Below are 27,149 nucleotides of genomic sequence, written 5' to 3' on the forward strand. Positions count from 1 at the left end.
TTCGTACAGCTGTGTAGGGAAAGCGCTGTAGTGTGGCTACATTTGCAGCGATGCTGGGAGTGGTGCATTATGGGCAGCTATCCCACAGAGCACCTCATCCCATTTTGGCGCCGTGGGTTGTGGGAAGGGGGCGGGTCATTCTGCTTCCTGTCCCAATGCCCATAATGCATTGCTTCACATCCCAGCAATCCCCCTGTTTTTCCGTCTATGTTTGGCACCATCTTGACTCTCTCAACGGTTTCTGTGCGGCGCAATTTCTGTGGGAAATGGAGCCCGAACTGCTGAGGAGTATACTGACGAGTCTTGCCAGCACATCATGTTTGGCAGCTGAGCTATTCCTTAAGATCCAAAGTGATGAGTCCGACGATGATAGCGAGTCGCCCGACGTGTGTGACACTAAATTGCTTGTGGCAGTAATGGAAATGCTCAGCACCGTGGAACGCCGCTTTTGGGCTCAGGAAACAAGCACTGAATGGTGGGATCACATCGTCATGGAAATCTGGGATGACGAGCAGTGGCTGCAGAATTTTCAAATGAGAAAAGCCACTTTCATGGGACTGTGTGAGGAGCTCGTCTCCACCCTGCGGCGCAAGGACACGAGATTGAGAGCTGCCCTGCCGGTGGAGAAGCAGGTGGCTATTGCAATCTGGAAGCTGGCAACTCCAGACAGCTACCGATGGGTTGGAAACCAGTTTGGAGTGGGAAAGTCGACCATTGGAATCGTATTGATGCAAGTTTGCAGGGCCATTAACTGCATCCTGCTAAGAACCACCGTGACTCTGGGGAACGTGCAGGACATTGTGGATAGCTTCGCACAAATGGGTTTCCCTAACTGTGGAGGGCGATAGATGGGACACATTCCTATTGTGGCACCACCCCACCTGGCATCCAAGTGCGTTAATCGGAAGGGGTATTTCTCTATGGTTCTCCAGGCGATTGTGGATCACTGTGGGTGTTTCATTGACATTAACACAGGCTGGCCTGGAAAGGTGCATGATGCATGCATCTTTTGGAACAGTGGTCTGTTCAGGAAGCTGCAGGCAGGGACTTTTTCCCCAGACCGGGAGATCACAGTAGGGGACGTTGAAATGCCCATTGTGATCCTTGGAGACCCCACTTACCCGTTAACGCCTTGGCTCATGAAACCGTATACAGGGAAGCTTGACAGGAACAAGGACCGGTTCAACTACAGGCTGAGCCAGTGCTGAATGACGGTGGAGTGTGCTTTTGGTCGTTTAAAGGGGCGCTGGAGATCTCTCTATGGGAAGTTAGACTTGGGGGAAAGCAGCATCCCTGCTGTTATCTCTGCGTGCTGTATCCTCCATAATATTTGTGAAGGGAAGGATGAAAGATTCAGTCAGGCATGGACCTCTGAGGTTCAATACCTGGAGGCTGAATTTGCATAGCCAGAGAGCAGGGCTACTAGAGAGGTCCAGCAAAGGGCTGCAAGGATTAAGGATGCCTTGAGGGAGGAATTTGAGGCTGAAAACCAACAGTAATGTTTGGTTCCTTGCATGGGAGTCAAGTGCAGTGGTTACAATGTTAGTAGGAATCTGTGTTTCCTAAGCTGATTTGCAGTGCCTGTTTCTTTCCTGGGCTAAAGTATCTTTGACCTTCTGCAATAAAGACTGTTTTCAAAGCCAAGAATTCATTTATTGAAAAGAAAATAACTATTGACAGACACACAACATTTTGGGAACTTAAAAGGACAAGGGGGTGGGGTGGGGAACTGTACAGTCACAGGTTTGAATGTGTCCTGTCTGGAGTGCTGTGCAATGACTGCTGCACTTCAGGACGCCTATATTGCATGATGATGGAGGTTGAGTGCAGAGGGTAAGAGTCATAGTTCTCAGGGCTGGTTGGTGAACGTACAGGTGTTGGAGGAAGCTGGTGGTGGTAAGAACCTGGATGCTGGGGAAGTGGGTTTTGAGCTGACATTGGGCCACAAGGGAAAGAGCTTTGGGATGGGGGGTGGCGGTGCAGTAGTGCTCTGCCTGCATGGCTACGAGCGCCTGGATAGAGTCCACTTGATGCGCCAGGATGCTTATCAGCTGCTTTGTGCTTTTCTTCCTGGCCGCTACGTTTTTCTGGCGGATCCTGCTTTCCCTTTCCCTCCGGTCCTGCACGTTCTGATTCTGTGACAGAGTGATCCATAACTGCTTGCAGCATGTCTTCTTTGCTTTTTCGCGGCTTCTTCCGGAGGTTTTGGAGTCTTTGAGCTGTTGATAACACAGGCAGCCGAGATCTCAAGGTTGCTTGTGGAAAGGCAAAAAAGGCAACACTTAACAGAGGCAGCATTGTTTATATCAGAGTTATTCCCACACAGTGAAGGAGTTTACAGTCTTCACAATAGCATAATTTTCCCATACCAAAGAGAACGCACATAACCCACAGGAGCCCCAAAATGGTGAGTAAAGGGGACTGATTGCTTCAGGGCTGTACTGTCCTAGGGCTTTCTGTGCACTGGGGAAAGCAAATAGCTGCAGGGGGCACCTACACTGAACACTCTCCCAACATTTTCCACAGGAGTTGATCCTGGAAGATCTCTCACTGCTGCGGGTCACCTGGGAAGAGCAGGAGGGTCTTTTACAGCAATGCGGATTCCACCCTGGCCCCTATGCAGCTTGCCTGTGTCTTGCAATGGACCCTAACCCTCGTGGCACAGTGGCGCGGATGCGTTAGCCTGACTGGGACAAGGACCACAATGGCTCTCCCAATAAGCTTGCACAAGCGCATTGCCCACGCTCTGGCTGAAACTTTTGGAGATTACCGAGGCCGATTACCACAACGTGATAGACCACATCAACACGCTATTCCACATCCAGGCATGCATGCAGCCCTAACCCTCCCTCCTCTCCAGAAAAATTTCCATCCTGAAAATAAAAGCCGCTTACCAGGAACCCCGCTCCTCTGTTTGTCCTCCACCAAGTACCGGCTGCTGTGACTGGCTACCTTCCTCCTGGCTTGAGAAGAGCTCCTGGCTGCATGCCTCCAGGGACTCCAGCATGTCTCCCCCCACCCCAGTACCCTCACTCTGTTTCCTTCTCCTCCTCCCTCCCCCCGCTCTGAAGTGTCCATCGTGGTCCTCGGATTGGTGGTGGGGTCACCCTCAAATATCGCGTCCAGCTCTCTGTAAAAATGGCAGGTTGTGGGGGCAGCGCCAGAGCGGCTGTTTCCCTTGCAAGCTTTGCAATAGGCACTCCACAGCTCCTTCACTTTAACCCTGCACTGCAGCGTGTCCCAGTCATGGTCCCTTTCCAGCATGGCCCAAAGGTATCGTAATTCCTATGGCTGGAGCACAACTGGGACTGCACAGCTTCCTCCTCCCAAACACTGATGAGGTCCAGCAACTCGCCATTGCTCCATGCTGGGGCTCGTTTGGCATGTGGAGGCATGGTCACCTGGAAAGATTCACTGATTGCACTCTACATTTGGCTGAGCAAACAGGAAGGGGATTTTTAAAATTCCCGGGGCATTTAAAGGGTGGGTTACCTGAGGCCAGGGCAGTAGAGTTCGAACTGATGAGCAGAGTGGCTGAACAGGCATTCTGGGATACCTCCAAATACCTCTGGAGGCCAACAACAGCGCTTTTGGTGGCCACACTGGCGGAGCAGCGCTGCATCACCAGCGCTGCAGTTGTTATTCCCCAGGCCGAGGTGGAGTACAGCCAGCACAGTAGCCAGGGAGATGCAAGGCACATACAGCGCTGTAAGTGTGGACGGTGAGTGAGTTGCAGCACTGTAAAGCCACCACCAGCGCTGCAACTCTCCAGCGTAGCCAGGGCCTGACTGACCTCCCGAAACTCCCCATAATCCTTTTAACTGAAGCATCCTCTCTTGTTCTGTTGTGAATTCCGGAGGAGGAAGTGCCCTTTCAAAGCTCTGTTTTGGGGATAATGCTTATCAAAAAAACCAAAACACTGCTACTGTTTGCTTTGAATGAGTGAGAGGCAGGAAGGTGGGCTACGTTTGGAGTACCCACAGCTAATGTTTGCTTGAAGGGGGAGGGAAGGGGTTGGGAGGTTGGGGTCCCTTTCCCAGACTGGCTGCTTACCTAGTCTATGAGAAAAAAGAAAAAGCTGCTGTTTGCTTTCAGTGAGTGATGGGGGTGAGGGAGGAAGGAGGGGGGTCTGAACTTATAAGGCAGCGTGCTGACACTCAGCTCTCCAAAAACCCACTCTCCTCTTCCCCCCTGCCACGCTCCCTGTCACACTCCACCTCACCCCCCACATTTGAAAAGTACGTTGCAGCCACTAGAATAGCTGCCCATAAGAAATGCTGCAAATGTGGGCACACCAGTGCGCTGGCAGCTGTCAGTGTGGACAGACTGTAGTGCTTTCCCTACTCAGCTGTACGAAGGCGGGTTCAACTCGCAGCGCTGTACAACTGCAAGTATAGCTATGCTCCTAGTCTCTCTCCAGGATTCGAATATATTTGTTTCCATGGTGCTCCCAGCCCAGAAGAGTTCGAGTCTAAACTCAGGATACAGTCTAAAAACTCAGATTTTCAGCACAGTGCCTCACTGTGTTACAGTATTCATCAGTTTACTCACAAAATTATAATCCTGAGATATATTTAAATACTGTACAAATCACAATTTGAATTAAAAGCTGACTTTCAATTTTTATGCAACTGGAACAGATTTACAGCATATATTTCAATAGTAGACTAATAAATGCCATATGCTCCAACATCTGACGTACCTAGGGTAAACCATCATACATACAGGCCAAACAAATTATCACAAACCTGGAAAAAGCAAATATAATCCAAACCAGTGTTTTAAACATCTTCAAAAGCAACTATAAAGTTGTGGAAGATTCACTTAAGTCTTTACAAAGGCCAAGTAGATGCACAGGTTTCTCTCTTCCCTAAGATCATAGATTTCACAGAAAAAAAGCTACATTAATAAATAGTGTGCCATGAAAAACATCAGCTTTGTTAAAAACCATGGCATTTAAAAGTTCTGCTAGTTCATGTGTGGGGAAGATCCAGAATTATGGAAAAGATTGGTTGCCCAATATTGATCTTGAGTTAACTAGCACCAGCTCTTTGGACTCCGAGGCTGAGCTTGCTGATTACAAAAGAATTGATAATTGAGAGGGCTCCTATGACAATAATGGGCAAGGTATAAGAAGGGTTAGACTGAAGCAGGGGAGAAAGGAAAAGAATACACGAACTTTAGAAGAGAGACTTTACTTCCAAAAAACCCCACAGTACTGTTTTCTTTGAAGTGGGAAGGCCTAGAGCTGCCTTCTGTGTTTTCTTTTCCCTTCTCCCTATGCTGCTCTCCTTGGTTTAGTCTGCAGAGCAACCTCCTTGTTTCAGATGCCATGGGAGCAACTAAACTACAGAGCCCAAGCACAAAACTTAAGACTTAGGTGAACCCATCCCTCTATCGCCATATCTCAATGCCACAGAGAAAGTGGTACTATCAAAAAAAAACTGGATTTTCTCTGCAGTGGAGGAAATGAAGGTCCGCCTTTTTCTAAACTTTTGAGTATTTTCCCTCTCTACCCCCACTCTGAATAGTTTAGTGTCACTTAAGGCAGGCAGATTCTGATCTCAAGTAAATGGACCAGTATGCACATATTCCCAGCAGGATGGCAAACCAAAAAATCCTATGCACAGTGCTACATAACTTACCAGATTTTAGTACTGCATGGATTTAGCATATAGAGGTCCATGTTTTCGATCAGAATTGCTGATGTGCTCTAAATGGATAATAAAGTTCTTAAGTTATGACAGGTAATAAAGATTTAAAATAAAGCAACATTTATTTCCTTTAACATAAATGAATTTTTAATCCATACTTCTGCATTTAGAGTGCACATATAATTCTAGGAATCAAATATTAAGTTATGGAACTAATTAAACAGGACAGCATGCAGAAGATAATACATCTCAGATTACATATACCTCCAAAGGCTTAGTCGCTTATTAAATAAGCTGGCAAGATTTTACAGCACACAACATAAAACTAGCTTCCACAGAATCCTATGCTAGGTAGATGTTTTCATGGAATTCCAGTATTTCAAAAGCCAAAAGAAGAAATACTGAAAAAAGGTTAGAAACATTGCCTTAGAAAACCAATGTTTTGTTTTAAGGTAAGTGTAGCTAGAACACAGTACAAGATCACATTTAAAATATGCACACATACACATTCATAACCCCAAATTAGTAAATAAAATTACCTTTGCTTCTGGATTAGCAGCAAGTATTTTGGCACCACACTCTACCGAGGCGTAGTTATTTCTGTTTTTCTGAACCTTTTTTGTGGCATGCTGTCCTCCATTAGAGGATGGGTGCATCGATTGACCTGCAGACAAGATAAACTTTGTTGTTAACAAGGTAACTGTCATAAACAGAGGCATTAACCTGTAACTTTTACCTGTAAAGGGTTAAGAAGTTCACCTAGCGTAGCTGACACCTGACCAGAGGGACCAATGGGAGAACAAGATGTTTCAAAAGGAAGGAGGGAAGTTTCCTTTGTTTAGTCAGTTTCAGCTGGAGTGAAAAAGATCAAGGAACCAGCCTCTTATCAGAGAGGTAAGTTTTAGAAAGTGATAAATAGGTTTATGTTTATTTTCTTTGTAACTTGTCTTGGTACCATTAAGGGAATTATCAAATTTGGGTATTCTTGTGTGTATTAAAGTTTTTGCCCAGGGAAACATCCTCTGTATTTTGAATCTGTTGTCTGAGAGAGTAGCTGGTATCTAATCTCTCCCAGAGTTTTCTTCTACCTTTCTTTTCTTTAATGAAAAAGCCTTTTTTCTTAACACCTGATTGATTTTTCCTTGTTTTTTAGATACAAGGGGGTTGGATCTGGATCCACCAGGAGTTGGTGGGAGAAAGGAAGAGGGATGGTTAATTTCTCCTTGTTTTAAGATCCAAGGGGTTTGGATCTGTGTTCACTAGGGAATTGGAGAAGTTTCTCAAGGCTACCCAAGGAAGGGAGTGCTTGTGAATGGTGGCAGCGATACCAGATCTAAGCTGGTAGATAAGCTTACGAGTGTCCATGCAGGTCCCCACATCTGTACCCTAAAGTTCAGAGTGGGGAAGGAACCTTGACAGTAACTAAAGACATGTATGGACCCAATCTTTTCAGATCTGAAGAAAGTATTGTTATTCAACATTTGAGTAACAAAGCTGCAAGCTTCAATGTAAGAGTACAAATTAATTCACTGTATGTGATCAGACTGTATTAAAATAAAATTAAAAAAAAAAAAGGTCTTTCCATACAGCTGCTTTTAAGATTCCTCTCATTTTTTATGTGGACCTTAGTAGTTAATTAAATAATTTATCTTGTTCCCATGTTAGCACTTCAATTTGCCAATGTAGGGAAACATTCATCTATATGAAACAATATCCTGCACAAGAATTTGGGCATGTTTTTTTAAAGTGTTAAATTGTTGAAAAACTCCAAAAAGGAAAATTGGCAATTAATTAATTCTCGCTTCTCTATCAGAAAAGAGCACAAATACTTCTAAGACATATTTCAGTGACTGGTGCTCTATAAATAAGACACAATGTAATATGTACCTTGTTTTCTTGACCACTAGACAGCTGTATAAATGTCTGATGTGAAGCATGTACGGCAAGGCTTAGGCAACAGTGATTACTATTACTCAGAATTCCCTGACTTCTGTGGAATTAGGCCACAAAATTTTTTCTTCAGGTAATTTGTAGTAAATTTTTAAATATTATAAAAGTAGGTATCTGAATGGAGGTAATGGCCACACACTTCAAAACTTTTTGGACATTTACACACATAGCTACATAACGGTGTGATAGACATGTTTTAGCAGCATTCATTCAGAAACTTCCTTCTACTCACAGGTGACAAAGCCAAAGGAAGGTATGCAGGGCATCCTAAATGAGTGTTGATAAAGCTTTGCCATCATGTTGCTCTATATGCCATCTCTTTTACCAACGTTCAATAATAAAAACCTCACGTGTTTGTAAAAATGTCACTGGGACTATTTTTTGCCCTCCACCTAATGTCAAGCATCTTAATTATTGAGGGAGAACTGCACAGATCTTAGAGAACCCATAAAAGCCTTTAAATATTAAATTTGTTTACATTTACTATATATGCCATGACTTTAAAATATAGTCATTGTAGGACATTTCTGGGCTAGAAATAAGCACCAGGTTCAACGGGAAGATGGGAAAATGTTCCCTTTCCCAGCTCTATAGGACTATGAGATCACTATTTTTAAAGTGACATTTCTCTGTCCAGTTAAAGAGATACTTGGGCAGGACTAGCTGCTTCAGCATCAGGGTTTCTTCTGCAAAATGGAAGTCTGCCTAACAGTTTGCAATGAAATAGCTGCACACAAGTTCCAGCTGCTTTAATTAAAGTTGAAATTCTTGCAATTTTGATGTTTATGAAATACGGTCAAATGCCAATGCCTTGCCATGTTTTATAGGGATAATATTTTGACAGACAAATACACAAGGAAGACAGGTGTATTTCTGTATTACATATTTTTAATACAGAAGCGGACTTTTAGGCTGCATCCTAATGCATTTACTTTTACTATTTAAATTCTAGACAAAGTTAATAAAAGAGGAAACACTAAAATATAGAAGTGGCTCATATTTCGACCAAAGGAATTAATCTTGGAAATTACTTTTTTCTTTTTCTACTTCCATAACCTTCTTCTTCCACTCATCAAATGTTGGAATATCTCCTGGGTCCTTTGGGGTTATTACTGATGTAGGGTCAATTTCTCCTGCTTTTTTATAGTCTTTCTGGGAAAGAAGGGGAAAAGAAAAAAAAATCAAGCAATATACAGGATTCAGGTTTTTAAGACAGCCAACATTAAATCAAGAAAATACAGTAAAGAACTGCAGTGTTTTTTAAAAGCCAGATTCCAAATCAACATAATATTAAATGGGCAAGGTGGATGAGTAAATCTCTTTTATTGGACCAACTTCCGCTGATGAGAGAGAAGCTTTTGAGCTTACAAAGGGCTTCTCTGCAGGTCTGGGAAAAGGAGCTCTTTAAGAGCATAAGAACGGCCATATTTACTCCTGAGGGCATTCTGTGCCAAACAAACAATTAAAAATTCTGCACACAGTATTTTAAAATTTAGCATGCCAGGTGTACTAGGTGTGAGCAGGCAGGCTCAACAAAGCAGGATCCAAGTGTGGAAAGGCTTAGAGTGGGGGGCTCCAGGTGCAGATTGAGAGGGTTCTGTGTGGGGCAATCTGGATGTGAGCGGCTCAGTGGGGGATCCGGGTGCAGAGGGAATCTGGATGCCAGGGGCTTGTTGGGAGGTTCTGGGTGCAACGGTAATGAGACTCTGCAGAGGGATCCAGGTGAAGGTGGTTGGGGCTCAGCACGGGGGTGGGGGATAGAACGCAGCGGGAGTGGGGCTCAGTGGAGGTGTGAAATGAGGCTTGGCAGGAGGATCTGGGTATGAGGGGATCTGGATGCACAGGGGTTGGCTGGATGGGGGAGCAGCATCCTGTACAGTGATCTCTCCTCCTGCAGCTGAGGAGCCATGCGTGCAGGAAGGCGGGCAGGGGAGGAGGCGGCTTTGCAGAGCTTCCTACAGCTAGAGGGAGAAATCTGGAGGTAGGTCTGACCCATCCCCAGATGCCATGCAGAGAAAGAGGAAGTCCTGTCCTTTCCAGCCCAGTCGGGACTACCAGCTGAGGGTTGTATGACTCCTCTTGTGGCTTCCTTTTGCTTTCCCATCAGCAAGTCATTTTTCTGTGGGGAAGCAAATAAATCTGCTGTGGACATAAATTTGGTGCAGGTGAAATGGCACAGAACTCCCTCAGAAGTACATATTGGGTCAGATCAAAGGTCCATCTAGCCCAGTATCCTGTCTTCAGACAGTGGCCAACGCCAGGTGCTTCATAGGAATGAACTGAATAGGTAATCATATGATCTTTGTAAAGTGTCCCAGCTAAATACAAGGTGGAATAGACCATTCAGCATAAGTAGTTAACACATTAAAGGGACCATTCAAGGTAAAGTGGCCAGTTAATACCCTCTCCAGTCATGGGGGTGGGGTGGGGGGATGATGGAGGGAGTGTTAAGTGGGTTATAGATTGTGATGATAAACCACAAATCCAGTGTGTATATATGTTACAGAGGGCGATCAATTTATGAGTTTACCCTGCATAAGCTTTATACAGGGTAAAAAAAAACAGATTTATTTCTGTTTATTGGGAGTTGGCCATCTGGGTGTTAAAGACGAGAACACTTCTGTTAGCTGCTTTCAGTGAAACCTGCAGCTTTGGGGCAAGTAATTCAGACCCTGGGTCTTTGCAGTGTCTGGCTCAGCAAGACAGGGTGCTGGAGTCCTGAGCTGGCAGTGAAAGCAGGGGTAGAAGTGGTCTTGGCACATCAGGTGGCGGCTCCCAAGAGGTTTCTGTGATCAAACCAGTCACACACAGATCTTGAAAAAGTGTATTATGGAGATATTGATTATAGCAGAATGAAAATATTTCTGCATGTTGGAGAGGCTGGAGGGTTATATGAAGGCCAGAAGAGGGAGTTCAGGAAAGATCTTTGAAGATAGGGTCCCCATCAAATATGGGTTGCAGTTTATGATACCCTGCAAGGGTTCCAGTGTGGGATAGGTGACAGCCAGAGGTATGTGGTCAGATGTTTTTATTTCTGTATTGAAGCAGATTCTCTCAGGATATTTGGGTGGCCTGTTCCATAATGCAATCTACTTCGCTGTTGGAATGTGTGTTTGGTGAAGAAGTTATATATCCCACACTTTCACCTTGAAGTATATTCTGTAGTATTTGAATGCCTGGCTGTAGATAACAGATTTCTTGATCTGTTTGAGGTGGCTACTGGATCTACAAAGGCAGATGTGGTGATCTGTGGATTTCTCATATATAGTAGTCTGGAGGGTTTCATTGTTGAAGCTGATTGTGGCGTCCAGGAAGTTGATGCTAGTGTGGGAGTATTCTACAGAAAGTTGAATGGATGGATCATGGTGGTAGAAGTCTGAAGGAATTTAGGTCATCTGTCCAGAGGATGACAACATCATTGATATATGTGAAGTACATCATTGATTTTGTGGTGCCTTTTTCCAGAAATTCTTCAAGGTGACCTATGAAGATGTTGACACACTGGGGAGCCATCCTAGTACCTGGTGCTGTTCCCATGGTTTGGGCAAAGTGTTTGTTGTTGAAAGTAAAACTGTTACAGGTGAGGATTAAAATGGGTGAATTTGGTGATGTGTTGGAGGTGGATATCTGAGGGTTGTCCATTATCTTGTAAATATCTGAGAAAGGAAGCTATGCCATCATTGTGAGGCATGCTGGTGTATAGGTAGGTGACATTCATGGTGCAAAGGACAGTGTTTTGAGGGAGGTTGTTAATGTCGTGGAGTTTCTGGAAGAATAGGTTGTGTCCTAGAGGAAAATGGCCCCCTTTGTGTGGTGAAGAGTTTGAAGATGGTTTCTATGGATCTGCCTGGATTCCCTGCTTTGTATATCTTGGGAACACATAAAAGGTGTCTGGGTTGGATTTGTGGGGGATGAGGTTGTAGAGTTTCTCTTGGAGTGGTTTGGGGAAGGATTTCATGATATCCTCAATTTTCTGGGTAAACTGTGGTAAAAACTTCAGATGTCACTTGGCCTCATTAACATAATTATGGTTGAAGACTACGATGATGCCTATGATCACTATTTGGTGGCTGGATTTCAGAGTCTGTATAGCTGTCCTCTGGGCAATGGAGAGATTGTGGTGGATGTGATGTTTGTTAAAGATTTCACAGTCAATTTTTTTTCCTGACACAACATAATGATCAAGAATGTGATTGTGTCTTCTCTGTGATGTCCAGTCAGATAATTTTTTCTTATGACTGTCAGTCGGGATATGGTAATTGTGCGTGGTGTCGCCATTGCTGTGGAAGAATTCTTTGAGGCAGAAGTCAGTGGAAGAACTCTTAATGTTCTCTCCATGTTTAGTATGGTATCAGGTTCTGTGGCATACAGAAATTCAGTCCCTTGGAGAATAGAGTATAGATAGTTCAGCTCTGGTTAGAGATCACCTTCATAAATTCATGATGCTGGGGTGTTCTGCAGTGCCATGTGGCGGGTCCTTGTGCCACGGTTTCTCCCAGAGATGGCAGTGTGTGGGCTGTGCAATTGTAGCCAATTCCACCTTGTGTGTTGAATGGCTGTCATCAAGTTTTTTTTTTGTTTTTTTTTTAATAGCCGTTTTGGGTTTCTTGCATTATTTCCATGTAACTTTTGCGACTTTCTCTTCCAATGGTATCTGCCCATTTTACACAGAAGAATGGGGCAGTACGGGGAGAGTAACCAATTTTTTTTTTTTTAATATTGAAAAGAAAGTGCTTTTTCTGCTGCAAATAAATTTTTTTTCCCTTTACTGTTCTCCCCACTATTTGATACAAGATCCTCGTTTGCTACCATCCTGGGCAGCTTTCTACTATTTTTTTTAGATTTGAATCATCATTAGTATCAGTCCTTCGTCCTCTATGATGAAGGATCTTGGCAAGATCATTCAATGACTTAACTAGTAAAAATCACATCACACAAGGCAGTAATCTGAACTACAGCTCAATCCCCCAAATGAAGGGAATACTAATTGCTAAAGCAAAGAGGGAAATGAAAACCTGATACTTAAAACTGAAAAAAACAAGGAGGGAAAATGAGTTTTTGAAGAAATCTTTGAGGCAATATACATATCAAAGCAGAGGAAAAGGCAAAAAGACTTTTGCAATTTAAACACAACTCCTGGATAGTTCCTTAATTATGAGTGTCCTGGCAGAATATTTCAAGTTATATTACATACCTCCCTTTTCAAGTTATCTGAAGCATTCAAAGCAGATTTTGCTTTTTCTGGCCCATTTTCAGTGGCTGCAACCTTTGACTCAAAGTCAGATTTCGTCATCTTTCCCTTGCCATGTGAAGAAGAGATGTTCTCTATATGCTGACCCACAAGGCTGAAAAATGCACAAGAATATTAGAAGCAACAACACATTAAGCAGTTTTAGAATCTTCATATAATTACATTTAATATACTACATATGAAATTGTACACAAACAATGGATACAGAAGCAAGCAGAGCAGGTGAATGACCATGTTGCAAAGCCAGCATAGCAAAACACTGAAGTTATTTTAGGCTCACAACACTCACCTCTCTGGTGGATTGACAAAAGAGGAAGGCTCACTCTGAGGGTCAGCCTCAAGTGCCCCACCAATATCACAGTCAGGTTCTGACTGCTCAGCTTCACTAGAGCTGACTACTGGGATATCAGCACGGGAATTTTCTATTGCACTGAAGGGAAAGAAATAATATGCTTTTTATCCTTCTGGTATTAGAAGTACCCTGCTAATCAAAGAGGTAAGTTAATGAAGCTATTTTGATACAGAAAAAGAGAGAATACATATATAAATACAGTACCATGGAAATGTCAGTCATAGATCTTGTAAGTGGATGAAGGGAAATTTATAATGTTATGTCACTATTTTGGAAGTGCATTCTCATATTGCTCACATCAAGGATGATCTATTTCCCATCTATTCCATTTGCCATAGTATAAGTAGCAGCACACAAATTTGTCTTATAGAAGGCCCAGGCCCCAGCTCTCAGAAGTCTCCATTAAGACATCTTATCACTCTTGCAATAGTGAATTTTCCATTACTATTACAAAATAAAGGGGAAAATTGGCTCTTTTGTCCAAACTTTGCTTTGCTTGGGCTGGGGGAAAGGGAGCTGTAACCAGCTCATTTGTGAGATTCTCAGGGTGAACCTTAACCAACGCAACTTAGAGCTGCCTGACTAGCTATAAGTTTCACCACTGGTGTAGGATTCTTCATAAACCATACATCAGCAGAGGATATGTACAGCTGAACAGAGCACTGTCATGCCTCTTAAGCCAGGAGGGGATGGCATGAAGAGAGACAGGGCCTGGCAGCCGCACGTGTGTGCTAGCAGGCCATTCTCCTATATCAGGGGAATTCTCTGCTGACCAAATGATGCTTCATTACAGCCCCTTTGTGCCACTGTGTAAAGGGGCCACAACTGGGCTACAGAATCTGTCCTTGTGTGTCTTGATTATTTCCATTTCTGTCTTCAGGAAGAAAACCTGAACTTGCTGGGTCTCACAGATCCTAAAGCAACAAAAGGCCATAGCTGCCTTTCATCAGAGAAGAAGCAGAAAAAAAATGGAGAGAGCAGAGGGAACAAATGAATTTTTGATTTGTTCCTTTTCTGTCTACATTCATACAGGGTAAGAGTACACAATGGTCTGTAACTGGGGTTCTCAAACTGGGGGTCAGTACCCCTCAGGGGGTCGCAAGGTTATTATGGGGAGGTCAAAAGCTGAAAGCCTCCACCCCAAACCCTGCTTTTCCTCCAGCATTTATAATGTAGTTAAATATATAAAAAAGCGTTTAATTTATAAGGGGGTTGCACCGAGAGGCTTGCTGTGTAAAAGGGTCACCAGTACAATACAGTTTGAGAACCAGTGGTCTATAAGCTATATTCCCTCTAAGGTGCACTCCTATGCAGGAAACAACCAAGGGCTGCACACAAAATTAGCAGAGCCATGCAGATGTGCACGCTGCACTTGGGCATGGCCATAGGCGGGCCTGGAAGATGGGTGCAGGGTGAGATGCCTCTCCCTGGCTCCCCCAGTCCCAGGGCAGCTGCAGCGGGGCAAGACGCCTCTCTCCTCACCAAGGTGCTGTTGCAGGGAGATTTGGGGGGGGGGGGGGGAGTACTCTCTCCCCGCTGCAAACCCAAAGCAGCCTGCATCTGAAACTCCTCATCCCCAGCCCCACACCAGAGCCCTCCCCCCCTTTACCACAACTCTCTACCCCAGCCCTGAGCACTCCCACACACACACTCCAAACCTCTCAGCCTCACTCCCGCCATACATCATACTTCCATATTAGCGCACATAAAATTCATTCCACAATGTATGGGAAAAAGTAGAGGGAACGCTATCTATAAGGGTGATAAATCAGAATTAAGAAAAGCCTTTGCTCGGCCTCTCATATCTTAACACTAGCAATCTTCACCTGAGGCAATACAAACCTTGTCACACTAATATTCTGACACTGGGATGCAAAATGCTGTCCCCTCCCCTACCCCCCCTCCTCCAAAGCATAACAGCAGGTTAGCAACCTATAGGCTGAGTCTTTCAGTTTGCCACGTGATGCTACTCCTACAACGGAAGCAGCAATGGAAAAAAATTAAGGAACTAATTTTGGCACCTTTCAAATGAAAATGCTAAAGGGGAGAAAAAACCTAGACATTCAAAAACTTACTCTTGGCCATGCGCAAAGGGACCTGTCTATCCCTGCAAGTACAAAAGGAAGACTACTAATTATCTTGTTTAAGAGATTGATTTTACCAAACAGGTTCATATAGGATTTGTGTTAAATATGAATCCTTAAAACCAGGGGTTATAATTACAAGTTATTTGGTCCATTATATTAATAGCTATTTCCTTTGAAACCCTTTTGGTGGCAGAGCCAGGTGAATCACGCCTTAGCATTAAACCTCAAATTCAGATGCCAAGGTATAAAACCTAACTTAAACATAATATTAAATTGATCTGCACATTCTTGACCCTACAAGACTGAGAAGATGAATGATCAGAAACAATGTGAAGATGAATCATCAATAAAATATGGTACAAATATTAATTGAAAAAAATCTTTGGGTATACCTTAACTTTATTAGCCAGAAATGAGATTTTTTTTTTCCCCCCACAGAAGATATACATGTGTAGTTTACATATATGAAAGAGTAGCACGAACACTAGGCACATGTATTTTGTCCTGTTTAGTCATTTACAAATATAAATTGTTAAAAAAAATTACTACAAAACATGTTGTCATAAACAGATAGCTAAGGGTTAACAAGCTCAGTGAACCTGGCTGACACCTGACCAAAGGACCAATCAGAGGACAAGATACTTTCAAATCTTGGTGGAGGGAAGTCTTTGTTTGTGCTGTTTGTGTTGTTCTTTGTTCTCTCTTGGGACTAAGAGGGGCCAGACGTGCAACCAGGTTTCTTCAATCTTTCTAAAACAAACAGTCTCTTATGTTCAAAATAGTAAGTACTAGCTAGAAGGCGGATTAGTCTTTTGTTTGTTTTCTGGAAGGATATTTTACCTCTGTTTGCTGTAACTTGTAACTTAGGCTGGGGGGATGGAGTCCCTCTAGTCTATGTATAGCTGAAGACCCTCTAAACATTTTCCAACCTGGTTTTACAGAGATAAATTTTCACTTTTTCTTTCTTTAATTAAAAGCTCTCTTTTTAAAGTACCTGATGGGTTTTAAACAAGGGAAAAAAATCAAAGGGGATTGGGTCTGAACTCACCAGGGGATTGGTGTGGGGAAAGGAGGTGGGGGGAGAAGGTTAATTCTTCTGTTTTAGGATCCAAGGAGTTTGGATCAGTGTATCTCTCAGGGTAACCTAGGGAGGGAAAGTCTGGAAGAAGGAAAGGAGGGGGAATGGTTTATTTCCCTTTGGGTCTTGGGTCCCCCAGGGAAGATTTTGGGGGGACAGGGAGTGTACCAGACACTGGAATTTCTGGTTGGTGGCAGCGCTATCAGATCTAAGATAGGAATTAAGCTTAGAAGGGTATGTGCAGGTCCCCACTTTCTGGACGTTAAAGTTCAAAGTGGGAATAATACCTTGACATGTGCACATCATTTGTTCACACTGAGAACTAACTGAAATGCAAGTCAAAAAATAAAGAAAGTTTATATAACCATAAAATCTCATCTTACTCAGATGGCAACTGATTTTTTCTGAAAGATTTCCAAAAATATTCATCTTTTGGCAGAGATCATGAGCAGTTTCATGTCCAAAAGGAACAACTTTTAAGTTATTACAGAGTAAAACCAGGAGTTAAATGGAATGATTCAAGTATGTGTTTGTGGTGGTTGTAATGTCTCATATTAACAGAGAAGGCAGCTAAACAGGCAGTTCACAACTCAAAGCTCACAACAGCAAAATAAAAGAGCTATACAACTTTTTCTTTAACATCTTGGACTATAAAAGTGTTTGCTAAACTTCCATATGTTGTCTATGATTGAGCACATGCTTGTTAAAAGTCCATTGCCACTTTAAATAAGTGTCCATATAGAAAGAAATTAAAATAGGTATAAACATTTTTTTTGATTCAAAAGGTTTTTAAGTCTAAAGAAACATTCACCTTTTCAGGTCACCCTGTTCCTTCTTCCCTTATTTATTCAGGGAAGCCAATCCAAACCATTTGAAAATCATGAAGCAATACCATTGACTACCCCTAAAAATGACAAGATTTTAAAAAACGTTTGTTTTAAATTTATCTTCTCGTTTCAGCCTTTAGGGCTCACTTTTTCCAGCTCTTCCCCATCCATGAGGGCTAGACACTTTTTTAATGAAAGGTGGAAGTCTCATGAAGTTATATGGCTCCATGAACTAAGGGTTTAAGAAGCCCACTAAGAGTGCTGCCAGCTCTTGTGATTTTTACCATGAGTCTTGAACACCACTGGCAAAGAGTACCAGTGAATGCATAACGATAAATAGGCCAATTAGGGGACAAAAACTGTAATGGAGGCATTTGGGTTTAGGATAGAGCTCTGAAACCCCACGAGGGGGGTGGATGTCAGAGTCCGAGATCCAGCCTGAGCCCCAGTGGCTATACTGCAATTTGTAGCCCCACAGCCCGAATCAATTGACACAGGCTCTGATACTCTGTGCTGGGGCTTTTTTATTGCAGTGCAAATGTATCCTCAGACTTTAAATAATTTTTTTAACTGGCTATATTTAATGAGTCCAATTTAATCTGATTTTCCTTTAATCTGTCAATTTAATGATAGTGAGTCAGGCTTAATTTGTTCTGTATTGCCTAAGTACTGCACCAGAGCATTTTTCAGCAAAATGATTAGCTGAGCATTGTTTTAAGATCCTGATGTGTCTGAGGGGAACTTTGCAAGAGATGTCTAAATTCTTATGCCAGGGGTTGGTGCTCTGTAATTTTACACAACTTGAATTCTATAAAAAGCAACGAAGAATCCTGTGGCACCTTACAGACTAACAGTAGTATTAGAGCATAAGCTTTCATGGGTGAATACCCACTTCATCAGACGCATAAGGTGCCACAGGACTCTTTGCTGCTTTTTACAGATCCAGACTAACACAGTTACTGCTCTGATACTTGAATTCTATAGTTACCTTCAACTTTTTCTTGTTATTTTCCTGCATTTTGTGTCATCACAGAAAGGGCAGCAGAGTGATGCCTCTGTGTTCCAGAGGTGCCCTTTGAAGAGATTGCTTCAGAGCCACCCAGCCACCGATAACCTAGACAATGATCCACTGGAAGCCTCAGAAGCAGTACAGACACTACTGAATTCTTTTAAATGAAGATGTTTTGAGACCCCATTTAAGGGGGAAAAAGTCTTCTGCTGTCAGAGCAGAGAGTTTAGGACAGCCCTGTTGCTGCTGGTGGGAATAACAGAATTCTTAGAGGCTTATCTCCTTAAGGTACAAAGTATAGCCCAGCAGTGAAACAGTTCTGGCAAAGACATGAAAGCCTGTTTGTGAGGGATAGTGGCCTCTAACAGGGAACAGATAAAGACATGTATTTTTCAGATATACTATGAGGTGTATATAGAATACAGTTAGCAAGCTTACTACTGTGAAAGGAAAAAAATATTTCAGTTCTCAGTATCTCTAACTAGGTTGATAATCAACATTGACACTTCAGGCAAACGATGCAGGAAAGGTGCACTGCAGAAGTGGTACAGTATATTGGAGTAGCCTTGCTATCATAAATCAGTATGTAGCAAAACTAGTAAGAGTGTGGTAGGCTGAAGTTTGCATAGTAGCAACAATAGTTTCCCCCATTGTAAATCAGTGAGAAAGCTGTTGCCATGGAGATTCTGAAGAACTGATTAAATACTTTCAGGTGGCATTCTCTAACAAAAATATATAGCTATGAGAATGCTATGGTACTCTTGGCAAGCAAAATCCCAACACCTACACAGTATTACAACCAATTCCTCATGCCTAACAATTTAGAAGGGCCACCTATTTGGGGAAATACTACTTATTGCAATAAAGACCAAAATGGTAACAAAATAAAAGGCTTACTCAGGCTGCGAGACTGGAGAGATCTCTGAGGTAGATGAACTGGAAATGTTTTCAATGCTTGCTGCTATGCTAGAAGAAGCTTCATTTAAGTCTACTGAAGGTAGTGTGTCAACCTGAGGCAGACTTAATTCACCCATTTCTGTAGTCTGTTTAAAATATTAGAAATCAATGCAAAATTTGAATGACTTCTGATAAGCAAGATGTAACGTACATTTCTCCTGTATTTACATAAAACAGACACCTGAATTACTGATCTCTTCAAACACCAAATATGCGCGCGTGCGCACATACACACACACACACGAAAGAAAGAATCTGACACCATAAAGCAGGGGTAGGTAACATATGGCACGTGTGCCAAAGGCGGCACATAAGCGGATTTTCAGTGGCACTCACCTGTCAGGGGGCTCTACATTTTAATTTAAATTTTAAATGAAGCTTCTTAAAAACATTTTAAAAACCTTATTTACTTTAAATACAACATTAGTTTAGTTATATATTATAGACTTATAGAAAGAGACCTTCTAAAAAAGTTAAAATCTATTACTAGCACACAAAACCTTAAATCAGAGTGAATGAATGAAGACTCGGCACACCATTTCTGAAAGGTTGCCAACCCCTGCCATAAAGGAACATTGGATGCTTTCATTCATAAGCAACATACATGACACTAAATGTTACTTTGGGACATATTTGCAATTTTTGTTGTACACCCAACAATACAATTAGGAAATTTTTCCTAATAATGCTATATTTCTAAAAAATTTAATACATTTCACCAAAACAAGAATTTATACCACTTTGTTTACACCAATAATGCCATTACAAAAATAAATAAATGTTTAAGCAATTGAATTTAAATTATATTGGAACAGGAATATGTTTAAGGTTTCACATTAAGTGCAAAAATAATTTATACTACCTAAAGCTTTCATCCCAAGGTTTTAACCCACATTACAAACATTAACCTTGACAGCATCCCAGCTGAGATGCAAATATTTTAGACACATTTTTCATACAGGAAAATAACCAAAATGAGGTTCAAATAAATAGCTTTTTGTTGGTTTTAGCTCCTAGTCCTTTAACTATCCGATCACATTTACAGTTTATAGTTTTGCATGGTGTAGTCACATAAATTTGCAGGTGTGCATGTGATAAGTGCAAAACAGATCAGAGTATTTCCTTCAGGAATATATAGTACTCTTAACCAAGTGCCCCTACTCATCAGTTGGGTTAGCTTGAGTCGTTACTCTAAACACAAAGAGGCTGAGAAGGATTTATGATGGAATTATATCTATGACCTGGAACTCAGAGTTAAATATTTTAGCATACTTCGTCTTTTGACCCCTAGAAAAGTATGAAGTATGTTTTAACAGAAATCAAATAACTTCTCTAAACTGTAATTTTTATACAAAAGTTCTCAAAGTACTTTATTACATACAATCCTGCACTCTCCATTGAAATGCAGCCACCTGAAAGATGGAATGTAAAAGCTGTTTAGAAAATGAAGAATAGTGCATCTAATCGAAAGTGCAGAGGGAATTTAGGTAGGCAGAAAGTACTACAGACTCATAGATTTCAAGGTCAAAAGGGACAAGAACAATCATCTAGTCCAGGGGTCGGCAACCTTTCAGAAGTGGTGTGCTGAGTCTTCATTTATTCACTCTAATTTATGGTTTCGTTTGCCAATAATACATTTTAACCTTTTTAAAAGATCTCTTTCTATAAGTCTATAATATAACTGAACGATTGTTGTACGTAAAGTAAATAAGGTTCCAAAATGTTTAAGAAGCTTCATTTAAAATTAAATTAAAATGCAGAGCCCCTCAGAGCAGTGGCCAGGCCCTGGGTAGTGCAAGTGTCCCTGAAAATCAGCTCGTGTGCCACCTTCAGCACACGTGCCACAGGTTGCCTACCCCTGATCTAGTCTGAGCTGCTACATAACACAGGCAATAGAATATTACCAAGTGACTCCTGTTTCTAGCCAAACAAGTAGTTATGTGCTTGAGCATCTTTTAGAAAGACATCCAATCTTGATTTAAAAGCTTCTAGTGATGGAGAATCCACCACATCCTTGGTAAGCTGTGCAACAGTCAATTACCCTCACTGTTAAAAATTATACATGCAGGAATTTAATAATAAAATGTGTTGGTCCTTGTTTTTTTCCCTCCCATCTGAAAAAATGACACCTCCAGCAGCTCTGTGCCCAATATCTCCATGCAAGTAAGATACAATATAAATAGTTATAAAACCTCACACAAATGAAAAGCTCAAACTCATCAAATGTTTGAAAAATTCACCAAATGACAAATGACTGAAAAAGCTTGCCTGGTCTTCTTTTGTGCAGCCATCAAGTAAATCAGTTTCTCCAGGATAATTGTGTATATTTGAGTCCACATGTTCTAAAGACTCTGTTCCAATGGGTCTGCCTGTTTCCTCCTATTGCATTATAAAGTAAAGAAACAATTAGATAATAAATATTCATATCATGCTTGAATTTAATCTGTGTTCTACTAAAAACACTTTCCCACTATTGGTCTTGAGACAAACCTTGGGAGTATATTACCTTTCTAGACCTGAATTCTAGATCCAACAAAAGAAAAACAAGCTGAGTTATGGAACGTCCAAAGACATGTCTTACACGCTAATGTATATAAGCTAAATGCTCTTAAATCCTTGTCTGTACAAGAAGAGTCACACCAGTTTAAGTCATTTTAGTTCAATTAACGGGCAGCCTGGTCTACACTTAAGATTTAGGTTGATATAGCTACAGTACTCAGGGGTGTGAAAAATTCACATCTGAGCACTGTAATCATGCTAACCTAATCCTGGTACAGATGTAGCCAAGCTGACAGAAGAAAGCTTCCGTTGATCTCGCTACCCTCACTTAGGGAGGTGGTGTTTCTACAGTGATGGAAAAATCCTATTTGCTACTGTAGGCTACATTTACACTATGGAGTTATGCTGGCACAGCTATGGTGCCACAGACATGCCACTCAAATGTGACCTAAATCTGTTTAGCTTAATTTGACACAAGATAAACAGACTTAAGAAACTGTTAAGACTGTTTAAGTGTGTCTGTCAGGGGTTTGTGTCAGTTCAACTAGATAGATTTAAACTGGTATAACTTCTCAATACAGAAAATAATTTAGGGAATCTTGTGTGTGCGTGTGTGTGTGTGTGTGTGTGTGCGCGCGTGTATACACACACACACACACACACACACACACAGGAAGTTACACTCTTGGTTGGATTGGTGAATGGTTGCAGTTCTTTGAAATATAGTCTGTACATATTCACAAGCTCAGGAAATGCATGCCCCTCATTGTATAAGATCCATTTGAAAAAATCAGTGATTCTGAAGGCTAAACATGCTATATGTCTGAATACCCAAGGACAAGCAAGGCTATATAATGAACTGTAGCTCTGAACCCTCAGTTGGTTAAAACAGACTCCAGAAAAGGAAGAAAATAAGTATGGATCTACATATGAAACTAATCTTGCACACTTTCAGGTAAGTGACCTCTCTCAAGTATTAGCTGCTCAGATCCCCACTCCTGAAAGATTAACTAGCAGAAATTTCTCTAAAAGGAGGGCTAGTCAAACACTGCAAGATTGCCCTCCTGAACTGATGAGTTCTGGAGACCCAGTCAAGAGTAATATGCTAAAAAATCAACAGCTCTAAATTACATCTTCACACACAGAGCAATTTCCTAAACTAGCTACAAATCGGGTCTGGTGGAATGAGTTTAATCTCGAGGTTTAAATTTTAGACATCTGCTTCTGAAACAAATAATCACTTTCCGCCTCATTCCCTTAGGATGCTTATCAGAAAAATCAGTAAAAAGTGTACAAGACTGGTTTCACAAACTCAACCCCCACTACAGGTCAGTTGGCTTCTTCTTTGAGTGATGTGGGCATATTACATTAGCCATAAAAATCAAACTGGGGTATGAAGGATTTGTGACAAGTCCCATTTTTTATGATTGTGTCATTTTGCTCATTTTAAAATTTATCTTGTATTCTTCCAACTGAGGTCATCAGAACTGCAGGATTGTGCACAGGGTGGATAAAAATCCATTTTAAAAAAATGGATTTTTTTATTTAAATTGGAGTTTTGATAAAATGCTTTTTGAGGAAAAACCTAAACATAGTTTTAATTAAGATCTATGAGGAGATATATTTGCGCTATAATGTAATAGTGATTCTAAATTTTAATTCTATAATATGAGAATATATTAATGTAATGTTTAAGAAAAGTTTTGTGAATGAGTTCCAGTAGTTTATGGATTAGGGACCCAATTTTATGGGGTTCCACAGGCTTCTGTATAGTTTAGGTTAATCTTTCGATCAACCCAATGGGACTCAGTGCTCAGTCTAGAAGATACCATCAGAGATGCTTAGTTTTGCAGTTTTCAAACTGTGGATTTGTCTCTTCAGAGATAACATGCTTGTTAACAGCAAAAAAAAAATAAAATAAAATAAAATAAATTAAAATAAATAAATATATGGAGATGACAAACAACAGATCTCAACCCTATTGTCCCTCTGCAAATTTGTGTACACAGAGTCAATCCCTTACCCCTCTCTAAAAGTGCGAAGTTTCAAACAGTTCAATGAATAGAAAATTGTTGGGGGTGGAATAGATCTGGACAAGGAGAAAGTCTGGAGATAAATGTGAGAAGTGAGGGACATGCGCTTGTTTTGTTAAAATATTATACGTTTGCTGTTGAAGAAAAAAATCCAGAATACTTAATGTTGTTTTAGTTAAATAAGACAATTTAAATGTCTGGTGATGTTCTCCTCCTAATATGTCATGGCAAGAAAATCCTCCAAATATCAATGCTTAACCTTTGAATTGGAGACAGTTCACCTTCCAATGACTTCATAAATATCTGCTTCAATTACCTTTGGTAAATGAAATGACCAAACAATCATTCATTTTCTGATATAGCTGTAAAACTAATCTGAAACGTTTTCAAAATAAATCAGTTTAAAAATGTATAGTGTGTACCTTCTAAAAATGAAATCTACATTGGTGAGTTGTGAAGAATATTAAGGTTATACCAACCAACAAAAATGCACTTTTATGTAGAAAACAGAGTTTTCCTGACTAGTGATTTAAATCAAATCCACCCTGATTGTGCATCACTTAGAGCACAAGCTGGCAAAACTACAGTGAGCCTGGACACTGCATGATCTAAGAGACAGGGACATGGTGGAAATTAAAGTAGATTTTCTAGATGACTAGCCCTAGCACCTTAGCTAATTGGAGCATTCGGTACATATTTTTTAAATCATTGATTGAGAACCAATCTTAAAACGAAGACCACCACTAGCTTTGCAATTACTCATATCAAATCAAGCCCATCTACTGAAAAATATGCAAATCTCCACTGTACCTTTTCCTGGATGTTCTCATCCTCATTTGCCAGGGCATAGTTGTCTGGAGAGTACTGCGATGTAGATGAAGGGCTCTCGTTACAAAAAACATGCCAGCTGGGAAGCCTGTTAAACAAAACACAGACAAAACAGGAACTTAAAATCTAAGTCTCACTTTACATACATAAATACACAGATTATCTCCCTCATTCTTATTTTTGTTTGTTCCTATAAAATACCTGGGTATATTAAAAACAAAAAAAGGAACACCACTTTTGTTAGGTTACTGGTGATCCTTTGCAAGCAGTGCTAGGAATCTCACTTCAGTTTTAAGAACTGATCTCATAGTAGGATGGACTGGGAAGTTAGCTCTGAAATACACTCTGACTTTTTACTGACTGATTTGTAAATTAAGAAGTGGAGTCTATACACCAAAATTCACTCATTTCTTGTGCAGTGACATCAGTGTGCTTAGTTGTTCGGGGTGTTCTATTCCTCTTAGAAGTGTACAGTACTTTGGCACCTACGATATTACATTCTAAGCTAGCCTGACAATAGTCAAAGTCTTAAGTTTCCCCAAGCCATTGGCCCATTGGGCTGAAACAGTTAATTTCATAGCCAACAGTACACCAAGGAGTGATGTGGCGAGCACCATGTCCGACCACCTTTAACTGCCCTAACTCAATGGATCAGGTATCCACTCTGCAGTTGGGTAAACTGGAGGTGGCTTTTCGGTATGAGATCGAGTGACACTTGAACCCATGACCTTCTGGACTGTAGTCAAACTACGTGGCACTGACAGATGCAATCTCATAGTAGTAGAGAGTACTGGCCGAAACAGAACATGCAGAATTTTTCTGATCAAAAGATAAAAAACCTCTCCTCAGAAAGTTCAGATATTTTGATAAGTAGTTCTCAAAAAAACATTTTAGTTTCTTATCTGTAACTTACTTTGTCAAAATGGTAAATCTAGTGATTATGGGCACTGTGCAGTAGGGAACTCCTACACACCTGACTATAAAGGCATCTCATATTTTTTAATACTTCACAGAAAAAACTCCTCCCTTAGCACACCAACTGCATGAAATCACAGCCTAAGGAAGTGCCTCCAGAGCTGAACACTGGAAAACAAAATGCACAGAATGGAAGTTGACAAGATACTGACTAGCTATCAATAAAAAGGATACACTCCTCTCTAAAATTTGAAATTTCTTTACCTTTTAGTAACAGGTCAGAAACTGAAGTTTTCTTCCTTGCCTATGCACAGATCAACTGACAATACACACTTGGGCAGTAGCAAACAGTAATGATCAATAAAGATAACTACCATACATAAAAACAGGCTCTGTTGTCCCCCACAAACTGAAAGTGTAAACAAATGTATTTAAAACATATACTGTACGTTTAGAGCACACTGAAGGATGTTAACAAAGCTCTGTCAGGTAAAGAAAAGCCAAAGCTTTATAGAGCTTAGTGAACCAATATATGGTAAACCAGATAGTGGTTTTACATATGTGCTTCTATAAGGCTGGGGGAAGAGGGGTGGGATGGAGGTGTTCATGAGGAGTTGCACCTTCGGCTCCTACAGGAGGAATTTTGTTAGTTGATGATAGTTAGCTCTTCTGAACCAAGTAGACAGAGAAAATTTGATGAGCCCTTTGTACTGTATCTTCTAGATGTTAAAAGGGAAATTTTGCATTTACATATGCTTGGTAAAGAAAGATATTTAGGCTTGGATACCAAAAGGTAGATGATATGATTTGGTTTACATAAAATTCTATATTTATTTGAGGGACAAACTCAGGAGTTAGATGGAGAACGTATTAGCTCAGAAAGAATTGAGCACTCAAAGGTGAAGGTGGCTATACAAATGCCTACACGGAATGAAAAAATGTTCTGAAGTGGTAGTGGGAATAAGAGCTGCCTGGAGACCAAGCAGAGCCTTCAAGCCATATGTAATGAAAGCTCCGTTTCCATGCTATAATTGAAATTTCTTTTTAAAAGCTGGCTAACATTGTTTCAAATGATTTTTTTAAAACAGCACAATATTAGTTTTACTGAACAGTTTTATACTCCCAATGATACCTTTTTTACTTCAGTGAAAATGAAAAGTCCAGTTACTCCAATGGAAAAAAAAAAAAAAGTTTATTTTGACTATTTTCTGAAATGTCTCCAGCACCCAGACACCCAACTCCCAATGCGATCCAAACCACAAATAAATCTGTTTTATTCTATATAAAGCTTATACAGGGCAAATTCATAAACTGGTCGCCCTCTATATCACTGATAGATTGATATGCACAGCTGTTTGCTCCCCCAGATATTTATTAACTTACTCTGGGTTTATTAACAAACAAAAAGTAATTTTATTATGTATAAAAAGTAGGATTTAAGTAATTTCAAGTAATAACAGCCAGAACAAAGTAACAAAGCAAAATAAAACAAAACACACAAGTCTAAGCCTAATACATGAAAAAACTGACTACCGGTAATCTCTCACCCTCGAAGATGTTCCCATAATCTTCTTTCACACACTAGAAGCCTTCCTTGTCCTTTCCCAGTCCTTTCCCCTGGTACAGTCTGTTAGACCCAGCAGACAGCTCAGGTGGTAAGCAGGGGTTCTCTCATTGACTGGCCACCCCTTTTCATAGAATATCAAGGT

General features: G+C 41.0%; 1 protein-coding gene across 6 annotated transcripts in view; it reads right to left on the reverse strand.

The window, feature by feature from the left end:
- Positions 1-27,149, reverse strand: part of SUCO (SUN domain containing ossification factor) — a 92,020-nt gene that overhangs the window by 40,690 nt on the left and 24,181 nt on the right. For 4 of the 6 annotated variants that reach the window (XM_030571885.1, XM_030571886.1, XM_030571884.1 and 1 more), the window contains exons 2-9: positions 24,508-24,613; positions 21,434-21,544; positions 19,106-19,251; positions 13,145-13,285; positions 12,799-12,949; positions 8,636-8,756; positions 6,194-6,318; positions 5,646-5,713 (exon numbers count right to left, since the gene is read on the reverse strand). In XM_030571885.1, the coding sequence (XP_030427745.1) occupies positions 5,646-5,713; positions 6,194-6,318; positions 8,636-8,756; positions 12,799-12,949; positions 13,145-13,285; positions 19,106-19,251; positions 21,434-21,544; positions 24,508-24,613 (969 nt within the window). Of the gene's footprint in view, positions 1-5,645; positions 5,714-6,193; positions 6,319-8,635; positions 8,757-12,798; positions 12,950-13,144; positions 13,286-19,105; positions 19,252-21,433; positions 21,545-24,507; positions 24,614-27,149 lie in introns of those variants that run through there. The other 2 variants (XM_030571889.1, XM_030571890.1) reach the window with 2 other exon arrangements.

The sequence above is a fragment of the Gopherus evgoodei genome, chromosome 8 (genome assembly GCF_007399415.2).
Source record: "Gopherus evgoodei ecotype Sinaloan lineage chromosome 8, rGopEvg1_v1.p, whole genome shotgun sequence".
Taxonomy (NCBI): domain Eukaryota; kingdom Metazoa; phylum Chordata; order Testudines; family Testudinidae; genus Gopherus; species Gopherus evgoodei.